Source organism: Rattus norvegicus, chromosome 10 (assembly GCF_036323735.1).
Source record: "Rattus norvegicus strain BN/NHsdMcwi chromosome 10, GRCr8, whole genome shotgun sequence".
Lineage (NCBI taxonomy): Eukaryota > Metazoa > Chordata > Mammalia > Rodentia > Muridae > Rattus > Rattus norvegicus.
This window is the reverse complement of record NC_086028.1, coordinates 90,150,302-90,174,166: the sequence shown is the minus strand read 5'-3', so window position 1 is coordinate 90,174,166 and position 23,865 is coordinate 90,150,302. Positions and strand designations below refer to the sequence as shown.

At 40.4% G+C, this 23,865-nt stretch overlaps 1 protein-coding gene across 8 annotated transcripts in view; it reads right to left on the bottom strand.

Moving 5' to 3' along the window:
- Positions 1-23,865, bottom strand: part of Efcab3 (EF-hand calcium binding domain 3) — a 492,651-nt gene that overhangs the window by 402,979 nt on the left and 65,807 nt on the right. For 7 of the 8 annotated variants that reach the window (XM_039086129.2, XM_039086123.2, XM_039086125.2 and 4 more), the window contains exons 13-17: positions 17,885-17,956; positions 14,706-14,849; positions 13,375-13,449; positions 10,053-10,196; positions 1,122-1,190 (exon numbers count right to left, since the gene is read on the bottom strand). In XM_039086129.2, coding sequence (XP_038942057.1) covers positions 1,122-1,190; positions 10,053-10,196; positions 13,375-13,449; positions 14,706-14,849; positions 17,885-17,956 — 504 coding nt within the window. Of the gene's footprint in view, positions 1-1,121; positions 1,191-10,052; positions 10,197-11,585; positions 11,746-13,374; positions 13,450-14,705; positions 14,850-17,884; positions 17,957-23,865 lie in introns of those variants that run through there. The other variant, XM_039086130.2, reaches the window with a different exon arrangement.

Genomic DNA, 23,865 nt, shown 5'->3' with positions numbered 1-23,865 from the left:
AGGGGCAAGAGAGATGGCTCAACAGTTAAGAGCACTGGCTGCTTTTATAGAGGACCGAAGTTCAGTTCCAAGCACCCACATAGCGATTCACAACCATCTATATAAGTCTACTTCCAGACGACCCAACACACTCTTCAGACTGCCAAGAGTAACAGACACGTACATGATGCGCAAGCGTATAAAACAAATCTAAAAGAAAAGCAAGTGATTTTCCACAGAGCCCCGGAAGGGAAGATGGAATTTAAGAGATCTTTCAATAGACTTCTTTCCTAATCGAAGCTGCCAACTTCTGATCAAGCTAAGCTTCGCCTGCCTTCTATAAGAAAAATGCAAATATGTTAACTAGAAATGAAATAATAATAATAATAATAATAATAATCAGTTTCAACAGCCTCAAATAATCAACTTACTTACCTTCACTTCTCTTTCTTAATTATCACTAGGAGATTGAACCCAGGACCTCAGTGCACATTATTATACACAGCTCCTGCTCCCCGTCCTCCTCTTCCTTCTCCTCATCCTCCCTCCTTACGTCCTTCTTTTCCTTCCTTTCTTTATTTCCTTCCCCTCCTCTTCTTTCTTCTCCTCCCTCCTTCTTTCATTCTTTATTTTTCTTCCTTTCTTTCTTCCTTTTCTTTCTTCCATTCCCCTCCCCTCTTCCCCCTCCCCATCCTCCTCTTCATCCTCCTTCTCTCCCTCCTTCCTTCCTTCCTTTTCTTCCTTTCTTTCTTTTCTTTCTTTTCTTTGTCCTTTTTGTTCTCTCTCCACCTCCTCCTCCTCAACCTCTCCCTCTTCCTCCTTTGCATGTGTGCCCCCATGTGTGGGATATGCATGTGTGGGGGTTCAGGTGTGCATGTGTATATGGCAAGGTTGACAATAAGGGTCTTCCTCAGTCACTCTTCACTGGCTCCACTGAGATCAGAGTTCATCAATATGGCCAGTGTAGCTAACCATTCAGTCTGTCCCAGGCCTGCCTTCTGAGAATTAGAATCACAGGCAAATGCCATACCCTCCTGGCCTGTATGTGGGTTCTAAAGATCCAAACTCAGATTCCCAGGCTTACAAGGGACTGCTTCATCTCCAGAGCCATCTCCCCCACCACACCCCAAACCCGTAGTTACCTTTTAACCTGTAGGAGTCACGCAAGTCCTTCACTGCTTTTGAAAATTCTTCCAATTGTACTTTGTCACCTTTTGTGAGAAAAAAAAATAGATTACCCTCACTAAACAAAAGTCAGAGACAGTGAAGCAATCTATAAAAAACGTGATTGGCTGGTGTATGTTTAAGAATGACTCTTTTTAAGTAACAGGTTGATTTACGGAGTGAAAAGAGTACAGAATTCCATCAATTAAGAGAAACCATACAGCCCGCAGTCTTCTAATATGCAGCTAGACTCCTAAATAAAAATAGGAAGTGGATCTCAGCCTTAGCTTAGGCTTCGTCTGAAGAAGAAAGTTCTGTGGCAGACACACAGTTCTTTGACCATAAAGTCCGACAAATACTAACACCCTTTCTTTTTATTTATTTATTTTATTTTATTTTTCTCCATCTTTATTAAATTTGGTATTTCCTATTTACATTACAATTGTTATTCCCTTTCCCAGTTTCCAGGCCAACATCCCCCCAACCCCTGCCCCTCTTCTCCTATATGGGTGTTCCCCTCCCCATCCTTCCCCCATTACCGCCCGCCCCCTAACAATCCTGTTCTCTGGGGGTTCAGTCTTGGCAGGACCAAGGGCTTCCCCTTCCACTGGTGCCCTTACTAGGCTATTCATTGCTACCTATGAGGTTGGAGCTCAGGGTCAGTCCATGTATAGTCTTTGGATAGTGGCTTAGTCCCTGGAAGCTCTGGTTGGTTGGCATTGTTGTTCATATGGGGTCTCAAGCCCCTTCAAGCTCTTTCAGCCCTTTCTCTGACAATAGGGGTCCTGTTCGCTGCTGGCATTCGCCTATGTATTTGCCATATTCTGGCTGTGTCTCTCAGGAGAGATCTACATCTGGTTCCTGTCAGCCTGCACTTCTTTGCTTCATCCATCTTATCTAGTTTGGTGGCTGTATATGTATGGGCCACATGTGGGGCAGGCTCTGAATGGGTGTTCCTTCAGCCTCTGTTCTAAACTTTGCCTCCCTATTCCCTCCCAAGGGTATTCTTGTTCCCCTTTTAAAGAAAGAGTGAAGCAGTCGCATTTTGGTCATCCTTCTTGAGTTTCATGCTAACACCCTTTCATATTGATGCAAGAAGATATAACTATCAGAGTACAAATCAAGAGACAAATATGGAGAAGAATTTTGCTTCCTAGCCACCATCGTAGAAGCTTAGTCCAGAGATTTAGAATTACCATAGCTGATGACCACATGCCAGAAGAAAGTGTGACTGCCAGCAAGTCACATCCCCACATGGCCAAAACCCTGCTTTACAGGTTTCAATAGGTAGCATATGTTGTTTAAATTAGCACTTGATTACTAGGAACTAAATAATAGAATTAGATCCCAACACTGCAGTGCAGGTGCCTGATTCTTATAGAGATATTCAGAGGCCTACCCACAAAGACTTCGCTTCTACCTCAATCTGTCAGCCATCCTAGCGTAATAAGAAGATGTTGCCATGAAATTTAAACAGATAATTCATTTCTTTAAACAGGGTCTTGCTAAGTAATACATGCTGGCTTGAGCTCACTATGCAACCCTGGCTGGCCTTCTAAATCTTCCTTCTTCAACCATCCGAATATGCTGGGATGACATGCACGAGTCATGACACACCGTGCCTCAAATAGCTCTCAAATCTCCCAATCTCCCCATCTGTTCTCACTGGTAACACACTATACAATCTGAAGGTGTTGAAATAAAATAAAGATGTTGATGTTTTATATAGAACAGCCAGATTATATGAGCTTCCTTTATACTTCCTAAATCCATGTCTCATCATTTGAACTGTTAGGCACGCCACCCCATTGAGATTGGAATCTGTAGGAGGCATAGAGGTCCTTGTTCTCTTGGATAAGCACTGGGGGAACCCAGAATGCAAAGCACTTGTGCTTGCTTCTTCAGGGGAAGGACTGCAATACCTGTTATCCAACCAGAAGGCTGGAGATGATGTTCTTTGTAGCCTGGATACATTTGCACTAACTGTGTGACTAGACACTTTTGTGGCACTGAACTCCTCCCCAGACCCTTATGGTAAATACATTTGCCTTAGTCAGTCGACAGAGCCTATCATTGTGGACTTGACAGAGTACTGATGTTGTCCTGTCTGATCTTTACTTACTTCATTCTAAGGAGATCTACGTCCACTGTGTTGTGTGCACAGTACTGAGTTAATTATCACCAAAGTAGCTTTCACCAAACTCTGCTGTGCTTAAATATACCAAAAATAAATGACTTCAGGTCAGGCACCAGAAGTTTGAACCAGCGTTGACTACTGAGCTAAACTGCCTTCTTGCTTGCTGGTTACTATTCCCACTGCTGGCCATGAAGATTCCAAGGCTCCCCACATGAATCTACTGGGGGTGGGGGTGGGGACGGGAAATGCTCCCATAACATCTCGTCTAGGCAGCATGTTCTTGGATATAAACCCAAAAGCACAGCCTACCCAAAAAAAAAAAAAAAAAAAAAAAGGAGACAAATAGAACTGCATCAAAATCGAATGGTCTGTCAGGGCAACAATAACCAGAGCAAGGAAGAGACAGATGGACACACAGACACCCAAACACACCATGCACAGGAGCAGGGAACAAGCAACCACTCGCCATAAGTCAGACATTGAATAAGAGATCTATATTGTCTAAAATAAATCATGAACTCAAAATACTTATTAGCCAGAAAACATTTTAAATAGACAAAATTCTTGATTAGATGTTTCCCTCATGAAAATACATAGGTAGCTTTTTTTCGTACCCAAAAAAGAAAAGAAAAGAAAGAAAGAAGAAAACTCCTAGGCATGAGGAAAAACACACGTTGAACTCACAGTGAGATCCCATATCCCATGTGTTTGTCTTACTATCACTAAAGGTGGACACTAAAAGAATACCTGGAGTCCCTTCTGGTTACTGCCCTCACGGAGAGCTGAAACCCAGCCCCGAGGAGTGACTTCAGGCCCAAGACCAGAAGTAACACCAACTTTTCTGCTCCAAGTGACCTGCTTGGTGGACTCAGGACACACGCCAACAGAAACACATGAAGACCAGTAGACAGGAAGGACTACATGCCTCAAAGAAGAAGGCTCTGTTCCCATATCTGGCTGAAAGAAAACAGGAAAACATGTCTACAGCACGCCAGACACACAGGCCTATAAGACTGTAAAGCCACTGCTAGAAATAGCAGAACAAGGTAACACCAGAGACAATCTCATGGCGAGAGGCAAGCACAGGAACCCAAGCAACAGAAACCAAGACTACATCGCATCATCGGAGACCAATTCTCCAACCAAAGCAAACACTGAATACCCAAAGACACCAGAAAAGCAAGATCTAGACTTAAAATCACATTTGATCATGATGATGGAGGACTTTAAGAAAGACATAAAGATCTTTTTTTAGAAAATGCAGGAAAACACAAGTTAACAAGTAGAAGCCCTTAGAGAGGAAACACAGAAACCCCTGAAAGAATTACAGGAAAACACAATCAAACAGGTGAAGGAATTGAAAATGGAAATATAAAAAATAAAGAAAGCACAAAGGGAGACAACCCTGGATATAGAAAACCAAAGGAAGAGACAAGGAGCCGTAGATACAAGCATCACCAACAGAATACAAGAGATAGAAGAAAGAATCTCAGGAGCAGAAGATTTCATAGAAATCATCGACACAACTGTCAAAGATAATGTAAAATGGAAAAAGCTACTGGCACAAAACATACAGGAAATCCAGGACACAATGAGAAGATCAAACCTAAGGATAATAGGTATAGAAGAGAGTGAAGACTCCTAGCTCAAAGGACCAGTAAATATCATCAACAAAATCACAGAAGAAAAATTCCCTAACCTAAAGAAAGAGATGCCCATAAACATACAAGAAGCCTACAGAACTCTAAATAGATTGGACCAGAAAAGAAAATCCTCCAGTCACATAATAGTCAAAACACCAACTGCACAAAACAAAGAAAGAATATTAAAAGCAGTAAGGGAAAAAGATCAAGTAATGTATAAAGGCAGACCTATCAGTATTACACCAGATTTCTCACCAAAGACTATGAAAGCCAGAAGACCCTGGACAGATGTGATACAGATCCTAAGAGAACACAAATGCCAGCCCAGGTTACTGTATCCAGCAAAACTCACAATTAACATAGATGGAGAAACCATGATATTCCATGACAAAACCAAATTTACACAATATTTTTCTACAAGTTCAGCTCTACAAAGGATAAGAAATGGTAAAACTCAACAAAAGGATGCAAGCTACACCCTAGAAAAGGCAAGAAATTAATTGTTTTGCAATAAAACAAAGAGAAGACAAGCACACAAACATAATTTCACCTCCAAATGCGAAGATAACAGGAAACAACAATCACGATTCCATAATATCTCTCAACATCAATGGACTCAATTCCCCAATAAAAAGAAACAGATTAGCAAACTGGATATGCAATGAGGACCCAGCATTTTGCTGTCTACAGGAAAGACACCTCAGAGACAAAGACAGACACTATCTCAGAGTAAAAGGCTGGAAAACAACTTTCCAAGAAAATGGTCTGAAGAAGCAAGCTGGAGTAGCCATTCTAATATCAAATAAAATCGATTTTCAACTAAAAGTCATCAAAAAAAGATAAGGAAGGACACTTTATATTCGTCAAAGGAAAAATCCACCAAGATGAACTCTCAATCCTAAAAAACTATGCTCCAAATACAAGTGCACCTACATACATAAAAGAGACCTTATTAAAGCTCAAAGCACCCATTGCACCTCACACAATAATACTAGGAGATTTCAAAACCCCGTTCTCATCAATGGACAGATCATGGAAACAGAAATTAAACAGAGACATAGACAGACTAAGAGAAGTCATGAACCAAATGGACTTAACAGATATTTATAGATCATTCTATCCTAAAACAAAAGGATAAACCTTCTTCTCACCACCTCATAATACTTTCTCCAAAATTGACCATATAACTGGTCATAAAACAGGCCTCAACAGATACAGAAAGATAAGAAAAATCCAATGCGTCCTATCAGACCACCACGGGTTAAGCTGGTCTTCAACAACAATAAGGAAAGAACACCCACATATACATGGAAGTTGAACAATGCTCTACTCAATGATAACCTGCTCAAGGAAGAAATAAAGGAAGAAATTAAAGACTTCTTAGAATTTAATGAAAATGAAGGTACAACATACCCAAACTTATGGGACACAATGAAAGCTGTGCTAAGAGGAAAACTCATAGTTCTGAGTGCCTGCAGAAAGAAACAGGAGAGAGCATATATATGCAGTTTGACAGAACACCTAAAAGCTCTAGAACAAAAAGAAGCAAATACACCCAGGAGGAGTAGAAGGAAGGAAATAATCAAACTCAGAGCTGAAATCAGCTAAATAGAAACAAAAAGGACCATAGAAAGAATCAACAGCACCAAAAGTTGGTTCTTTGAGAAAATCAACAAGATAGATAAACCCTTAGCCAGACTAACCAGAGGACACAGACAGTGTGTCCAAATTAACAAAATCAGAAATGAAAAGGGAGACATAACAACAGAATCAGAGGAAATTCAAAAAATCATCAGATCCTACTACAAAAGTCTATATTCAACAAAACTTGAAAATCTGCAGGAAATGGACAATTTCCTAGACAGATACCAGGTACCGAAGTTAATCAGGAACAGATAAACTAAACAACCCCATAACTCCTAAAGAAATAGAAGCAGTCATTAAAAATCTCCCAACCAAAAATAGCCCAGGTCCAGATGGGTTCAGTGCAGAATTCTATCAGACCTTCATAGAAGACCTCATACCAATACTATCCAAACTATTCCACAAAATTGAAACAGATGGAGCACTACGGAATTCCTTCTATGAAGCCACAATTACTCTTATACCTAAACCACACAAAGACCCCACAAAGAAAGAGAACTTCAGACCAATTTCCCTTATGCATATCGACGCGAAAATACTCAATAAAATTCTGGCAAACCGAATCCAAGAGCACATCAAAACAATCATCCACCAGGATCAAGTAGGCTTCATCCCAGGCTGCAGGGATGGTTTAATATACGGAAAACCATCAACGTGATCCATTATATAAACAAACTGAAAGAACAAAACCACATGATCATTTCATTAGATGCTGAGAAAGCATTTGACAAAATTCAACACCCCTCCAAGATAAAAGTCCTGGAAAGAATAGGAATTCAAGGCCCATACCTAAACATAGTAAAAGCCATATACAGCAAACCAGTTGCTAACATTAAACTAAATGGAGAGAAACTTGAAGCAATCCCACTAAAATCAGGGACTAGACAAGGCTGTCCACTCTCTCCCTACTTATTCAATATAGTTCTCAAAGTTCTAGCCAGAGCAATCAGACAACAAAAAGATCAAAAGGATACAGATTGGAAAGGAAGAAGTCAAAATATCACTATTTGCAGATGATATGATTGTATAATTAAGTGATCCAAAAGTTCCACGAGAAAACTACTAAACCTAATAGACACCTTCTGCAAAGTGGCTGGGTATAAAATTAACTCAACTAAATCAGTAGCCTTCCTCTACACAAAAGAGAAACAAGCCGAGAAAGAAATTAGGGAAATGACACCCTTCATTATAGTCCCAAATAATATAAATTACCTCTGTGTGACTTTAGCCAAGCAAGTGAAAGATCTGTTTGATAAGAACCTCAAGCCTCTGAAGAAAGAAATTGAAGAAGATCTCAGAAGATGGAAAGATCTCCCATGCTCATGGATTGGCAGGATTAATATAGTAAAAAATGGCCATTTTACCAAAAGCGATCTACAGATTCAATGCAATCCCCATCAAAATACCAATCCAATTCTTCAGAGAGTTAGAACAATTTGCAAATTCATCTGGAATAACAAAAAAACCCAGGATAGCTAAAACTATCCTCAACAATAAAAGGACTTCGGGGGAATCACTATCCCTGAACTCAAGCAGTATTACAGAACAATAGTGATTAAAAACTATACGGTATTGGTCCAGAGACAGTAGATAGACCAGTGGAATAGAACTGAAGACCCAGAAATGAACCCACACACCTATGGGTACTTGATTTTGACAAAGGAGCCAAAACCATCCAATGGAAAAAAGATAGCATTTTCAGCAAATGGTGCTGGTTCAACTGGAGGTCAGCAAGTAGAAGAATGCAGATTGATCCATTGTTATCACCCTGTACAAAGCTTAAGTCCAAGTGGATCAAGGACCTCCACATCAAACCAGATACACTCAAACAAATAGAAGAAAAACTGGGGTAGAATCTCGAACACATGGGCACTGGAGAAAATTTCGTGAACAAAACACCAATGGCTTATGCTCTAAGATCAAGAATCGACAAATGGGATCTCATAAAACTACAAAGTTTCTGGAAGGCAAAGGACACTGTTGTTAGGACAAAACGGCAACCAACAGATTGGGAAAAGATCTTTACCAATCCTACAACTGATAGAGTGCTTATATCCAAAATATACAAGGAACTCAAAAAGTTAGACTGCAGTGGGACAAATAACCCTATTAAAAAATGGGGTTCAGAGCTAAACAAAGAATTCACAGCTGAGGAATGCCGAATGGCTGAGAAACACCTAAAGAAATGTTCAACATCTTTAGTCATAAGGGAAATGCAAATCAAAACAATCCTGAGATTTCACCTCACGCCAGTGAAAATGGCTAAGGTCAAAAACTCAGGTGACAGCAGATGCTGGCGAGGATGTGGAGAAAGAGGAACACTCCTCCATTGTTGGTGGAGTTGCAGACTGGTACAACCACTCTGGAAATAAGTCTGGAGGTTCCTCAGAAAATTGGACATTGAACTACCTGAGGACCCAGCTATACCTCTCTTGGGCATATACCCAAAATATGCTCCAACATATCGCAAAGACATATGCTCCACTATGTTCATAGCAGCCTTATTTATAATAGCCAGAAGCTGGAAAGAACCCAGATGACCTTCAACAGAGGAATGGATACAGAAAAATGTGGTACATCTACACAATGGAATATTACTCAGCTATCAAAAACAATGACTCCATGAAATTCATAGGCAAAAAGATGGAACTGGAAAATATCACCCTGAGTGAGCTAACCCAATCACAGAAAGGCACACATGTTATGCACTCATTGATAAGAGGCTATTAGCCCAAATGCTTGAATTACCCTAGATGCACAGAACGCATGAAACTCAAGAAGGATGACCAAAATGCCGATGCTTCACTCCTTCTTTAAAGGGGGGAACAAGAATACCCTTGGGAGGGAATAGGGAGGCAAAGTTTAGAACAGAGACAGAAGGAACGCCCATTCAGAGCCTGCCCCACATGTGGCACATACATATACAGTCACCAAATTAGATAAGATGGATGAAGCAAAGAAGTGCAGGCTGACAGGAACCGGATGTAGATCTCTCCTGAGAGACACAGCCAGAATATGGCAAATACATAGGCGAATGGCAGCAGCAAACCACTGAACTGAGAACAGGACCCCCATTGAAGGAACCAGAGAAAAACTGAAAGAGCTGAAGGGGCTTGAGACCCCATATGAACAACAATGCCAACCAACCAGAGCTTCGAGGGACTAAGCCACTACCCAAAGACTATACATGGACTGATCCTGGACTCCAACTGCATATGTAGCAATAAATAGCCTAAGGGCACCAGTGGAAGGGGAAGCCCTTGGTCCTGCCATGGCTGGACCCCCAGTGAAAGTGAGTGTTGGGTGGAGGGCGGTAACGGAGAGAGGATAGGAAGGGGAGCAACCATATAGAATGGGAGGGGGGGTTAGGGGGATGTTGGCATGGAAACCGGGAAAGGGAATAACATTTGAAATGTAAATAATACCCAATTTAATAAAGATGGAAAAAAAAGAATACCTCTTAATTTAGTATTTGGAATACCCACCGTCAATGTTTGCTAATTTCACTGCCTCTAAGAATTCATCCTTCTTCAAATTACTATTCAAACTGGACAGTGTGTTCCACAGTTGAGAAATTTCCATCTCGTCATTGCTGAGATTTTGTAGGTTTTCAATAGCAGAGGGCAATACTGAACCATGGACAAAAACAAAAGCTTTACAGTGCATTCACCCAAGGTAGTAACACAACTAACTGTTGCTTGAAATAGTCAACCATTAAAGACTTAGGCATCAAGATAAACATCAAATATAGCACAGATGAATATCTAACTTTCAAGTATCAAAAGAACAAAATATTTATAACTTAGAAGTTTCTGCACTATTTCAAAAACAATACGGGGCTGGGGATTTAGCTCAGTGGTAGAGCGCTTACCTAGGAAGCGCAAGGCCCTGGGTTCGGTCCCCAGCTCCGAAAAACAGAACCAAAAAAAAAAAAAAAAAAAAACAATACAATGCCCTCACTCCTAGGTAGTCTCTCTCTCTCTCTCTCTCTCTCTCTCTCTCTCTCTCTCTCTCTCTCTCTCTCTCTCTCATTCTAACTGGGAATGTAGAGCATTCCCAGCATACCCAAGGGTCTTAGTACAGTCCTTAACACCACAGTCATTTTCCTTGAATTTTAGATTTATAGAAGTCTGAGTTCCCAAACATTTCAAAACTGTTGGTGATTCTGTTTTTAATTGTGTGTATATGGGTAGGTACCAGCACCCAGGAAACTAAGGCAGGAAAGCCACCTGAACCCAAGTTGGAGAGTTTTAAGACCAGTCTTGGAAACATAGTAAGACCTCATCTCAACAAACAAAACAATGTGATAAATTAGATGAGGGGAGAAGGGGCAGGGCATTGAGGCCAACGAGAGGACACTGGTTGAGAATGACAGTTACCACTGGCTCTACCCAGCTGGATACTGAGCTGGAGGAGGGAATACCAAATGACAAGAATGAGTAAGACATGTGAGCTGTGTGTGTGTGTGTGTGTGTGTGTGTGTGTGTGTGTGTGTGTGTGTGTGTGCACGCTCATGGGATGGTGTGATGTAGAACTTGAAAACACAATGCTACTGTGTGCCAGATGTGTGGCAGTAAGCAGGTCTCACAGAGGGAAAGCCCTGTGCCTTGGTTTTCCCTTCTACAGCCATTATGCAGTTAATATGGGAATCCGTGGGGTAATTAATGGTGTACTATAAACCCTATGTATGAGTAAGAGTAGTACAATAACTGCAGTTGTTATGATATCATGCACGTAAGTCTTAGTCACAACTGAAATGTTTACAAAGCCTTTCTACCTGAAAATTGGGACTAAAAGAACCTTTACTACTTTGGGTGGTTGGGTTGTTTGTTTGTTTGAGACATAGTCTCGTTATACAGCCCTGGGTGTCCTGATACCATGTAGAGCAGCCCGGCCTTGAATTTACAGATATCCACTTGCTTCCATCTCCAAAAATACTGGGACTCAAGGTATATGTCACCATAACCAGCCCTTTGATACTCTTTTCCAGGAATTTAAATGAAAAGATTGAACTCTACCTAAGAACTAGTCTAGGGAAGTTTCTTTCTGATCATCTAAAGCCCAAGATCACCATCTTTGAGTGTCAGACAGTCACATGATGCTAAGCCCACATTTCGCTCCACAGTGGCACAGTCCTTCGTCCTCATGAGATAATGTTTAGTTGAATCCTGGCTTCGCTTCCTACATAAAACAATTCCCAGTATTTATATGTGGAAAGAAAAACTAGAAACATTTAGAAGACACTGGAAATACTTTAGCAAGATCAAAATTGGAGTAATCTATTGTCCATGTGAAGGCAGAGCCAGTAGCTCTAGATGGGCGGGAGCTGGCATAGGATTGGATGCTGGAGGGAACAGGGATTTTAAACTGTTGTTTCAGAGAGGCAGGGAATAAGCTGGTAGTAATCAGACCCATGCAAAGTCAGGAGTTTCACTGCCAGGGTTCCAAAGAACTACAGAAAGGCTAGAGAGAGTTTAGCGTATTGTGTAAACATATATCAGACAATTTAAGTCAGATAAGAAAAGTAAAATTGAGCGGAGACTGATCTAGAGTACAGGGGTAAATGGATTGAAGTCCACAAGATAAGGACTGTAGAACCACTAAGAAGATAGGCCCTGAACAATCTGGTGAAATTGGAAAAGAAGGAAGTCTAAATATATAATACTAACGCTTACAAAGAAAATATAACTAAATATAGGAATGAAGAATATACCACCTGGTTGTGCCAAGAAAAATTTAACTTTCATGATGGTAAAAATCCTTTTTTAAAAAAAGGAAGTAGCTAGATAATACAAATAATTTCTTCATCTTTACCCATTCTGCAATACATAAAGAAAACCCTATTTATAAGGTAAATATAGCTCTTAATTAAAATCCATTATCATTCAATGTATAAGCATCAAATAACGTGACTCTAGTTTGGCCACAATGTTTAAGGTACTGTCACTCCGTTAAAGGCAGATGGTTGTGGGACTGGAGACGTGGCTTATCAGTTAGGAGCATGTACTGCTCTTTGAGAGGACCTGAGTTCAGTTCCTAGCCCTCTTGTCAGCAGCTCACAACTCCTGTGACTATAGCTCCAAGGGATCCAAACTCTGCTTCTGGCCAAACACGAAACCACGATCATGTGCACACACTCAACCCTCACCCCAGACACAAACATACACGTAATCAAATATTGTTAAAAAGGGAATTATAGCGGTGTTTTTCTCTACATTGAGCTTCACAGTGTCTAATACTAGCTCATATTAGTTTACTGGCAGCTTAGCATACAGCTTATGGTTCTCGGAGGCCATTATGTAGGTTGGAACACTGAAAAGGATGCTGACACCAGAAGCTCGGCAGACTAGTTTTCAGATTTTAAGCGGCATCACTTTCTTTCTTTTTTTTTTTTTTTTTTTTTTTTTTTCCGGAACCGAACCCAGGGCCTTGCGCTTTCTAGGCAAGCGATCTACCACTGAGCTAAATCCCCAACCCCGCGGCATCACTTTCTTAAGAGTGACAGGACATTTTGAATCTCCCCCTGAATTGATGTGATTTGTGTGGTTCTGTCTACCATAAGTGTAGTGGTCAAAGTAAGACCCTCATATCTCTCAGATCGCCTGAATATGGACGTGAATCTAGAATTAGGGCTCAGTATTAAAAAGATTCCAGTTCAAGTTAGCAGCACAGTTAGGCATCCATTGCCCAGTGACCCCTCATGAAGACTAGCTCTTTCAGTCTCTTACAAAAGTCTGTTACCCTCTAAAATCTTTCAGACCATTTGGTCCACAAAAGGCACAAGGTGAGAGTAGCACTCATACATACATAAATGTTCAGGGAAGGGCTCTGTGTTTTTCAGCATGGTATCAATAAACTCTTCAAGATTCACTTGTTTTGTTCCTAAAAGCAAGAGAAACATTTTCTTTCATACTATCAAATGTTAAATTTTTATGACAAATACCTAATTATGCAAAGATAAAATAATACCCATCATATAATACTAAGCACAAAAAAATATGTTTAGAAATCAGTTTAGAATCAAAACTCAAAACACAAAAGGAAGTTGTTCAGAGTAGTACACAATATTTTAACTTTAAATATATGTCACCTGGCATTTCTTTATGCCCATGTATGCTCGTGGACATGTCAGGAGGCTGTTTATCTTGTCCTCTATAGGTTTCTCATTTTCTGTACCACTTTCACATAGACTAATATAATTATACTACTTTTTGAGAAAAGTAAGTCCACACATGCGTCTACACATGTGGTCCAGGGGTGTTTTAACTATTCTTGGATTTTGGTCATTCATAAAAATATCAGGCTTGGCTCATAAAAGCCTGAATTTTGTTAGAATTTCTTTAGACAAACAAATTATAGAAATCGCAATCTTGGTCTAATGGTCATAGCATCTTCAACATTCCCAGATCCCAGCTCATCCCAGAAGCTGAAGAGCACTGGATAGAAGAGCTGACTGTTTGCAGTCTCGGAGCACATCAACAACATAAGACATGTTCCCATTCAAGTCATCTTTAACATCATTTTGTAACAGATATTTTTAAATGGATTTTTAATGAATATTTAACAAAGGATCTTTAATAGAGCTTGGAGAAATATTGCATTTCCACTATATAAGTTTTACACAAATTATATTTCCCTACTTCTTTTTTATTATCAAGGCTTTAAATATATATAACTTAGAATTTTCTAATAATTCTTATGCAGTATCCTTGAAATCAGTAATTATTAGCCCAGCCATTCTTCCATGTAGAACCCCACATGCATGACTATCCCAGCTCTGTCTGTCCCTCAAGGAATCTCCTAGCTCAGTTTCGTGGGCACTGATATCCCCCAAAGGGGAAGCCATCCTGTAAGCCAAGCAAGGGCTTTGATACAAGGGAGGCTTCTTTGCCCTTTCAGCGCTTTGTGCTTTGACTTCTACCTTGTCACGCAGCAAACTCAAAATCCTTTCCTTCTCTTTGCAGTTTTACCTCAGGAAAAGTATCTGAAAAGACTGGGACCACTGGCTATTTCTAGAGGATAGAATTTTGAGCACTTAACTGCACTTGTGAACTTTCCTGATGGACTCAACACTTTTCCTAACAAAAGGGATGATGTCATTATTGTGAAAATAGTTTCCGTGAAATTTTATCATTTACCGTCAGCTTGAATTAATTCTTTGATCTTATTTACTTCTGACTTAGGAAGGTAAAGTCCGAAATTTTGAAGAAAGGTGTCTAGATCACTGTAATCAACATATTTGTCCTGAATTTTATTAATGCCTTCAATGGCGCTGTTCAATGCTGAAAATAAACCAAATTGTTCATTTTAGAATTAAGTAGACATTAAACAAACAAAAAAAAACCCCACAAGTATTAAGATGAATGTTGTTAGGTCCAACATTGAGCAAAATTACAAATCACTTTAGACGTTTTACATGGTAACTGCATAGTCAGAATGCTTTAAGGAGTTTATGTTTGTTCAAGAATTGTAGTTTGAGGACAGGGTCTCATGTAGCCCAGGCTGGCCTCAAACTTGTAACTGAGGATAGCCTTGAACTTTGGAGGTTCAACCACCATGCATGGTTTTTGCGAAGCTGGGGATTGAACCCAGGGGCATGTGTGTGCTAGGCAAACGCCCTACGAACTGAACTATATCTCTAGCCTCAAACTTTTCAATGCTACAAATCTGTTAAGTATTAGACTCAGTCAGAAATACTCTACTTTGCTCTGTCATTTATACTAAGAAGTGCCAACTTCATCACGCTGGCAACATCACTACTGAAAATCTTTAGAAGCAAAAATCCCACTTAATCGGACAAGTTAAAATTCCACAGCAGTTTACTTCATACTAGGAAAAACATAAGCAGAAAATCTTCGATCCTTACTGATAATTGAGACCGTGCTTGTAGGAATATGTAGTTTGGTCCATGGCAAATTCATTTATTTTAATCTTCTGTAATAATAAATATGATCACTTAGAAATAATTACCCTACGTATCTTGGAATCTGTATCTTGTTAATGTGGGCAGCGTTTCCCTCTGTTATATTTAAATTGCTAAATTTGAGCTTTGGAGTATGAATTCCTTTTTTTCTTCCTTCTTTTCTTCTTTGAGACACAGACTACACATTATGTAGTCCTGACTGTTGTGGATCTCCCTGTGTAGACCAGGCTGGCCTTGAACTCACAGAGGTCTGCCTGCCTGTGCTTCCCAAGTGTGTGTTTCTTGCTTGCCTCCCCTCCCCCTGCTTGGACTTGGTCTAGCTTGAGCTCGTAGCAGGCCTCGAGTCTGCTGTTTCCAGTGCCGTGAGCTCATATGTGCTGTCACTCTGCTGTGTCCAGAATACACTGGCTCCCTGTGAGCATAAACCACCCCTGGCTCTTTATTTCATTCTACCCCCCCCCATCCCTGAGCCTCGGGAAGAGGCATATGATAAAGACACTCCCTTAGCACTGAACATTCCACAGACTCATTCTCTGCGCCTCTCTTGACTAAGGAACTACCAACCATTGATAGGAGCTGAGAAAGGGAGTGCCAATTTTCTTTAAAAGTGGGTTGAGCCAGGCAGGGTGGTGCCTATTTCTTTCATTCCAGCAATTGGGAGGCAGAAGCAGTCACATCTCTGAGTTTGAGGCCAGCCTGGTCTATAGAGTAACTTCCAGAACATCCAGGGTTACACAGAGAAATCTTGTTGGGGAAAAAAAAAAGAAAGAAAGAAAAGTTGGTTGATCACACTCCTGTGGAAGGCCACACATCCGAGAATATGGCAGTATCAAATAAGTTTGGTGAGCATTTTTTAAAAGTGGACACAAAGTTGGGTGAGTAGGGAAGGGGGTAGATCTGGGAGGGGGGGCAAATGAGATTCAAATACATTGTATTAAATTCTCAAAGATCTAACAAAACTGAGGGAAAATTAATTTTAAAAATCAAGCAAATATTACTCTGTGTGTGTTTACATATAAGTAATTTTTTTTCAATAAGTAGATAGACTAGATGAGAGATTTTAGAATACTCAGCCCTAAATAGAACGTGTATACCATATGCCCTCCTCCCAAGGCTCAGGGATCATTGTGAAAGAAGGCACGAAGAGGGTCTAAGAGCCAGAGGCAGTGGATGACTACAGAAAACAGTATCTCTGGGCACAACTGGGCAGCTGCAGACACGGCAAACCCAAGCCAGACAAGATGCCGGCATGGAGATACAAGCCGGACACACAATCCCACCACTAGCCATCCAGCTATTCACAAAGTGAGAGCTGCTGGGAGATGGCAACACAGTGTTCTCTAGAGTGTAGTTCTAACGAGGTGACCATGCTCCAGTGGAATATTATGCACCCAAGAATATTTGGCCAACACACATTGGTCTTGAAGGGTATTTTTTTTAAGGACACAAAAGTTGGTGGGTAGTGAAGTGGGATGGATCTGGGAAGAGTTGGTGGGAGATGAGAATAATCAAAACAGATGGTACGGAGCTCTCAGATAGCTAATAAAATTTAGATTTTTAAGTAGAAAAAGTAAGAACTGAAAGAAGATCATACAGGTACACTGGGGAGGGGGAAATAAACTCAAGTTTAAGAGTCAAAGTACTTCATTTCATAATTTAATCTTTAAAAAGAAAACACTGTATACACAAGGTAAGGCCAAGCAAACAACAACAACAAAATTGGACTGGATTGTGGTGACCATTGCACAACTCTCTAGATTTACTTAAAAATGAGTGCGTGGGCCACTGTTAAGTGGGTAAATCAGAGCCTAAAGTCAACACGGCAAAATGTCCGAAAACAAAAGCAAACAGTATCAGCACTTCGTTCAGACGAGTTCCTCAGGGATACTTGAAAATCAATTCCTAACCAATGAGGCCAATGATCTGTTGGCTCTCCTAGCGATCGCTTGGATTATGGATCTCTGTGCAATACTGTGGGCTTTATAAAACCCAGACACCAGCTCAAGAAGACAAGTAAGTTAGTTAGCTCTGTCATCCAGAGGAGGCAAGCTCTTACGGGCTGGCACTGGCCTGCCTAAGAGTTGCCGCAGCAGTAAATGTCTATCCCAGAGCAGAGGCAGTGAGTGTCTATCCCAGCTCAAGTCAGGCTTTTCGTTTTGGTTCGCCTTAACTCTGTTTCATCTTGTGATCTCTCTGTTTTGTGTCTTTGGAGACAAGTGTGTAGCTCAGCCTGGAATTCTCCATTCTCCTGCTTCAGCCTTCCAAGTGTGGGAACTACAGAGGCATGCTCCTCCGCGCCCCATGGGAGCAAGTTCGCTACGTTCTATTTGATCTTTTTCTTTTCAACCCAACTACTTTTCCTCCAACTCATTTTAAGTCAGATCTTCTACCTACCGTCATAGGCAGGAAAATTGTGGTCCTTGGAGATGGCCATAATAAAGTCATCCAAATTCACCTTTCCCTCTTCTGTAAAATAAAGAGTTTAAGTTACACGACCTGGTATGTTTCACATTAAAAGTATGTTTTCATTTTTATTAAATTAAGAGAACAACTTACATGGTCCTTAATTTCACAATCCTATTTTGCCTTCCTATACTCCCCCTGAAATGAGTTTTTCTGAATTGGAACACTTCATATCATTTTTCTCCTTTTGAAATTTTTGAGATCATAATTTAATTACATTTTTCCCTTCCCTTTACTCCCTCCATATCTTCTCATAGACTCCTCCCTGCTCTCCTTCAAATTCATGGTCTCTTTTGTTTACTAATTGTTGTTGCATGCATGTTATATATAAATTATATATGATAGGTATATACACAGATATATTATAAATATGTAGTTAAATAAGTCTGATATATATACATATATTACATATAATTTTAACAGCCATTGGGGGCATATTAGTGCCATAAACTATAAATAAGACGAAGTCCTTGTTGTTTTTTTTTTAATAGTTATAAGTGAAAGACTGAGTTACATGCTAAGGTTTGACAGATACAGGGGAAAGGAAAGTGCACATCGATGGACCAAGGAAGTTGGGGAGTCAATTTTAAGTCAAGGTGAAAGGTGAGCCGACACAGCATCCATTAAGACACCTTGAGAATATGAAGCAGCCCTGACCATGTACCACACAGCACTCCTGGGATTTAGAGGTCCAGTTCACTCCCAGGTTTTAGATAGAATCCCTCCAATAGTAATCACTCAACCCTGATACGCATAAGAGACAGTTCAATAGCTTTACTAGCATCCACTCCTTATACATTTTGAAATTACATTTTCTTCTGACTTGCATTAGCTAAGAAATTATGCACAGATCCTGAAAATTCACTTGTCAGAGCCTCCTACGTTTGACCCCTGCTGAGCCTGGCTGATACATGTGGAACCGACACACCTGGGTCACACCTGGGTGGTGGTCAGTTCGCTCCTGCCTTTTGCTTTCTTGGCCTTTGTCCTTAAGATTTAGGCTGGTCTTCTCGGATTTCTCCCTAATTAATTCAGGTCATGTAGTCGGTCTTTTGTTACGGAAGTCATGAGCCAGGGTTTCCCACTGTGCTTCCCAGATATTTTCTACCTGGGAAACTTGGATATGTAAGTGGTGAATAAAGCTACAGGAGTCTCTCTCTTTTCCTCTCCTGGCTTGACATAAATAACCTGTGTTTGTGTGTGTTTCTTTAATCCCGCAGGCTTTCGTCCGATTCACAGTACCGTGTCGGTGCAAGCATGGGGCACCAACAAATGGAGGTCCCACCGAGATTTGAACTTTGAATCCAGTGATCCAAGATCGGGAAAGGCAAGGTCTCCTGACGGGACATCCCGGGAAGTCGGCACAGAAGCAGGGACGTATTGGGGTAAAATGGGCTAGAAAAGGCCTCGATGATTTGGGCTAGCATGAGTAAAACTTGTAATAAAAAAGGGACAAGGTAATGGTAAAGTGTTTTTGCATATGTGCTATTTTAGAGTTATGTTTTAGTCTTTGGACCCCGACTAGAGATAGTTTACACCCTAGACATGAGAGAGAATGAATGGGTTTAAGAAAAACAGTCCTCCCGGACTCTCCGCGGATGCTTTGGAGAAAGAGAAGGAAACTTTTTCAGAGCTCTCCTAGGAACAGAAGGAAGACAGGAGACGTCCTGCCTCTCTGCTGGCTCCTATTGGAGAAATGCTTATTTCTGATTCTGGGTTCCATAGGTAGGATATCTTGGTCCCTTTGGTGGAATACCATCTAGTTTCTTCCCTCTATGTGTATTGTCTGTCCTTGGTGCACCAAGCTGTCCATGTCTGTCAGTTTATGTCTGTGGTTTTTGTTTCTCGTTGTCTAAGTGTTTTATGTTTCATGTTCAAAAGAAAAAATGGTAAAAACTTTATCTGCCTTGATTTGGTTTTAACTCGTTTCAAAAAAGGGAACAAATGAATAAAAAGCAGTTTCAATCGGCCTTTGGAGCCCTGCACCTGTAGCTAGGAGCCTAGGTGAGCTGGAGAAACTGCCCGGGGGTGAGCGTCTGCATGAGCTGATTATTAGACTTAGCAGATGACAAGGTGCTTCTCTTAAAATCACAGCTAGAAAAGTAAAAATGGTGTTTGGTCTAAATATTAAAGATATGTGTAGCCACTTCAATTTTGTTTCTGATTGGTTTTAAATGTATAAATATGCTCTACATGCCTTGGTCATGGACTATTGGCTTTTAAGTTATTGGATATGGTTTTAAAAAGTGTAACAGTGGTAACAAAGTTGGCATAAAACTGGTCATTTGGATGGAGTCATTCTAGACAACATGCAGCATGAGCCAACCTAGGGAAACAGGTCTAAATTGAGATAATATTTTTATGGAACTCTTATCCTAGAAACCAGGGTTCTAAAAGATTTTAGGGCAATGCCTCTTTGTTGAGGTATTGGAGACCGCACCATTGTGTGTTCATATGTAGGAATTGGCAGTCAAACTTTGTAGCATGAAGGACAGACTTGGAGTTTTGGAGACTGGATTTTGGAGACTAGATTGTTTGTTGGAGGTTGAGTTTTGCTTTCAAGTTGTGGTTTCCCCTGGAGTTATCTGTATTTAAATGCTAATTCCACTGTCCCAAGGACAGCTGCCTAGTCAAGTACTCAGAACTCAGGTGACTTTCCTAAGTTGTGGTTGTGCTCTGGTGCTACAAGGAGAACTTAGGGATTGTGATTAAGGATTGCCAGTGTTACATTGACTAACTCAAACTTATTTGTAATTAAGAAAAAAATCAAACAGGTAGAGATTGTTAGAGGATTTACAAAGGATTGATGAGGTTTTGGAACTAGTGAGAGCATTGCAGCCTGTTTGCTTACTCCAACTGCCATTTCAAGATAGATTTAGAGGATTTTTTTTATGCAGTTTCTTTACGTCCTGGCGATTGTGAGGAGTTTTCATTTCGTGAGCTTGCTTATAATTTTAGAGAGCCCATGAAGTGATATCATTAAAAATTTTTACAAAAGAAGGGCTAATAGCCTCATATTATGTAATTTTGTCGCTTCTTCAATGTAAGAAGTTAGAACTTTGAATCTTTCAGTGTATATGGAAATTTTTACTACAAACCTTTGCTCTCAAAATGAGCTTCAATATTTAGGGAGTAGCTGTTGCTCCAGAAGACATTCAATATTCCTTTTTTAATATTCGAAACTAATTTGAAGCTTCTAAGGATATGTTAGTTGGCTAAGTACCTCACCTTACCAGAGGACTTAGGCCTTTGTTTTCTTCATTGGAGATAAAGCTTCAGTTGTGTTAACACAGAATTGTAGGCTAGAGACATGGAAGTATTTTAAAAAGAAACCTGGTGAAACATACCTTATTCCAAACAGCAATTAAATTGGTTATTACAAAATACTGATATTTGGCCTATTACATATACAAATTTTTCAGGCACAATTGATAATTTCACTCTTTGCATGCTTTTGTATTTCCTGTAAATTTGTGCATGCAACCCATAGGAAATGCGCTTACTGTATTTATAGGTGGTTCATCTAATGAAAAGGCTACATGTATGATTGGATCACTTGTTTATTCTCTTGAGTTTCCCCTGCTTCAGTACAGATTATTAAATTAAGTGCTGTAGCCACTGTTTTTAAAATGTTAAAAAAAAAATCAAGCTTTCAATTCATATACTGATAGCCAATGTGTGGCTTATGGTATACAATTGGTTAAAAAGTTTTCTTTTTTTAGATACTACTAGCCCTCAAATTTTAAAATTACTTAATGCTTTATCGGAGGCAAGTTTTCTACATGAAAACAGTGAATGTCTGACAACTCACTGTCTTTTCAGTGCTCTGCCTCAGACAACTAAACAAAACCGTAGACTCACACCCAGCTCTTTGGAAATGGTAATGGAGTTGATAGCACACCCTCAGGGAAAGAGGAAGACTCCATTTGCTCACTCTCAACTCCGAGCCTCACCCTGCCAGCTCAGGGATTTCTATGTTTAGGTAAATAAAGCTTGTGAGGGGCTGGAGAGATGGCTTAGTGGAACATTTTGGATGTCCTCCTTAGAGAAGCGTCCCACACTCACTCCCTGCATGGGCTCCTAGATACTGGAACTGATACAACTGTAATAGCTAAAGCCTTCTGGCCAAAGACCAGGCCGCTAGAGATATCTTACTCCACCCTACAAGGAGTGGGGACAGCTACAGCTCCTCTAAAAAGTAGCAAGATTCTTAAATGGAGAGATGAGGAAGGACATGAAGGATGGTTTCAGCCTTTTGTTTTAGAGCAAATACCTACCAATTTGTGGGGATGATGAGATGTGCTCAATGATATGGGAGCTGTGCTGACAACTCAGCCTGTACAAAATGTGATGAGGAAACAAGGCCTCTTCTCAGGGGGAGGGTTGGGCAGAAATTTACAAGGCAAACCTTGTAGTGTAAGCGATAAAACAGGCTTGGGAAATTTATCCTAAGGGTCACTGTTAATAAGCCTCAGAATGTTAAACCTTTGCCCATCACCTGGAAGTCTAATGATCCGGTGTGAATTCCACAGTGGCCCTTATCCAAGGAAAAATTGGAGGCAGCTCATCAATTAGCACAGGGACAATTAGAAGCTGGTCATATTGTTCCTTCCACTTCCCCTTGGAATGCACCTATTTTTGTGATTAAGAAAAATCTGGGAAGTGGAAATTATTACAAGATTTAAGGGAGATCAATAAAATTATGATACCTATGGGACCTACTCAGCCTGGTCTCCCTACTCCTGTAGCTATACCTAAAAATTGGCATATGATGGTTATTGATTTAAAGGATTGTTTCTTTACTATTCCACTAGATCCTAAAGACTGTGAGAGATTTGCCTTTAGCATCCCTTCCATAAATTTTCAAGAGCCTTCTCATCGCTATCATTGGGTCATGTTACCTCAGGGGATGGCCAACAGTCCTACCATGTGTCAGGTGTATGTAGCCTCTGCCCTAAAGCCTTTAAGGCAGAAATATCCACAGATTTATATTGTCCATTTCATGGATGATATTTTGATAGCGACTCCAGATGAAAAGGAGTTGCTGACAGCATATGCTGACTTATAAGAAAATTTGGCTGCTACAGGGTTAGTGATTGCCCCTGAAAAGGTCCAAAAGGACTTCCCATATCAATATTTAGGACATGATAGTGGAGAGAAAATTAAAGATGTTAAGTCACTGCTTACAGGCCTTTGCCTTTATGGGAGTCCCACGACAATTAGAAACTGGTAATGGTCCAGCATATACTAGTGGGCCTTTTAAGAAATTTTGTGAGGATTATGATATTGTACATAAGACTAGCATTCCTTATAATCCTCAAGGACAAGCCATAGTAGAAAGAGCTCATTTAACACTTAAGAATTATTTTGAAAAAACTAAAACAGGGGTCCAGAATTCCCCTCCTGCTAAACTTTCCTTTATTACCTATATTTTAAATTTTTTGTTAGTAGATAAGAATAATTGTTCAGCAGCAGATAGACATTGAAAAGGAATAAGACATAAGGAAGGTCTGGTCCGTTGGAAAGATTTGACCTCAGGAAGGGACCTGACCCTGTCTTAGTTAGGGTTAGGGGTTCTGCTTGTGTTTTTCCTAGAGATGCTGGAGCACCCATTTGGATTCCTGAACGTTGCGTTCGTCCTGTCTCCATGGAATCCGGTACCGATGGAGATCATGATCCTGATACTAGTGGGAACAAGGAGCATACTTTAGCCAGCAGTGATCTCCACCAATAGGACCCCAGAAAAAGCAGCTGTCCTGTCTGCTGACACCAAGATTCAGCTCTTATGGTTCAGGTCCCTGGAGTCATTCCTGTGCCCTTAGAGGAAGATGGAGGATTCCCCCTCATCTTTTGTCATCACAGAGATTCTGGCATTGCTGCAGTCATTGTTACCGCCACTGCATGTCCCGTCC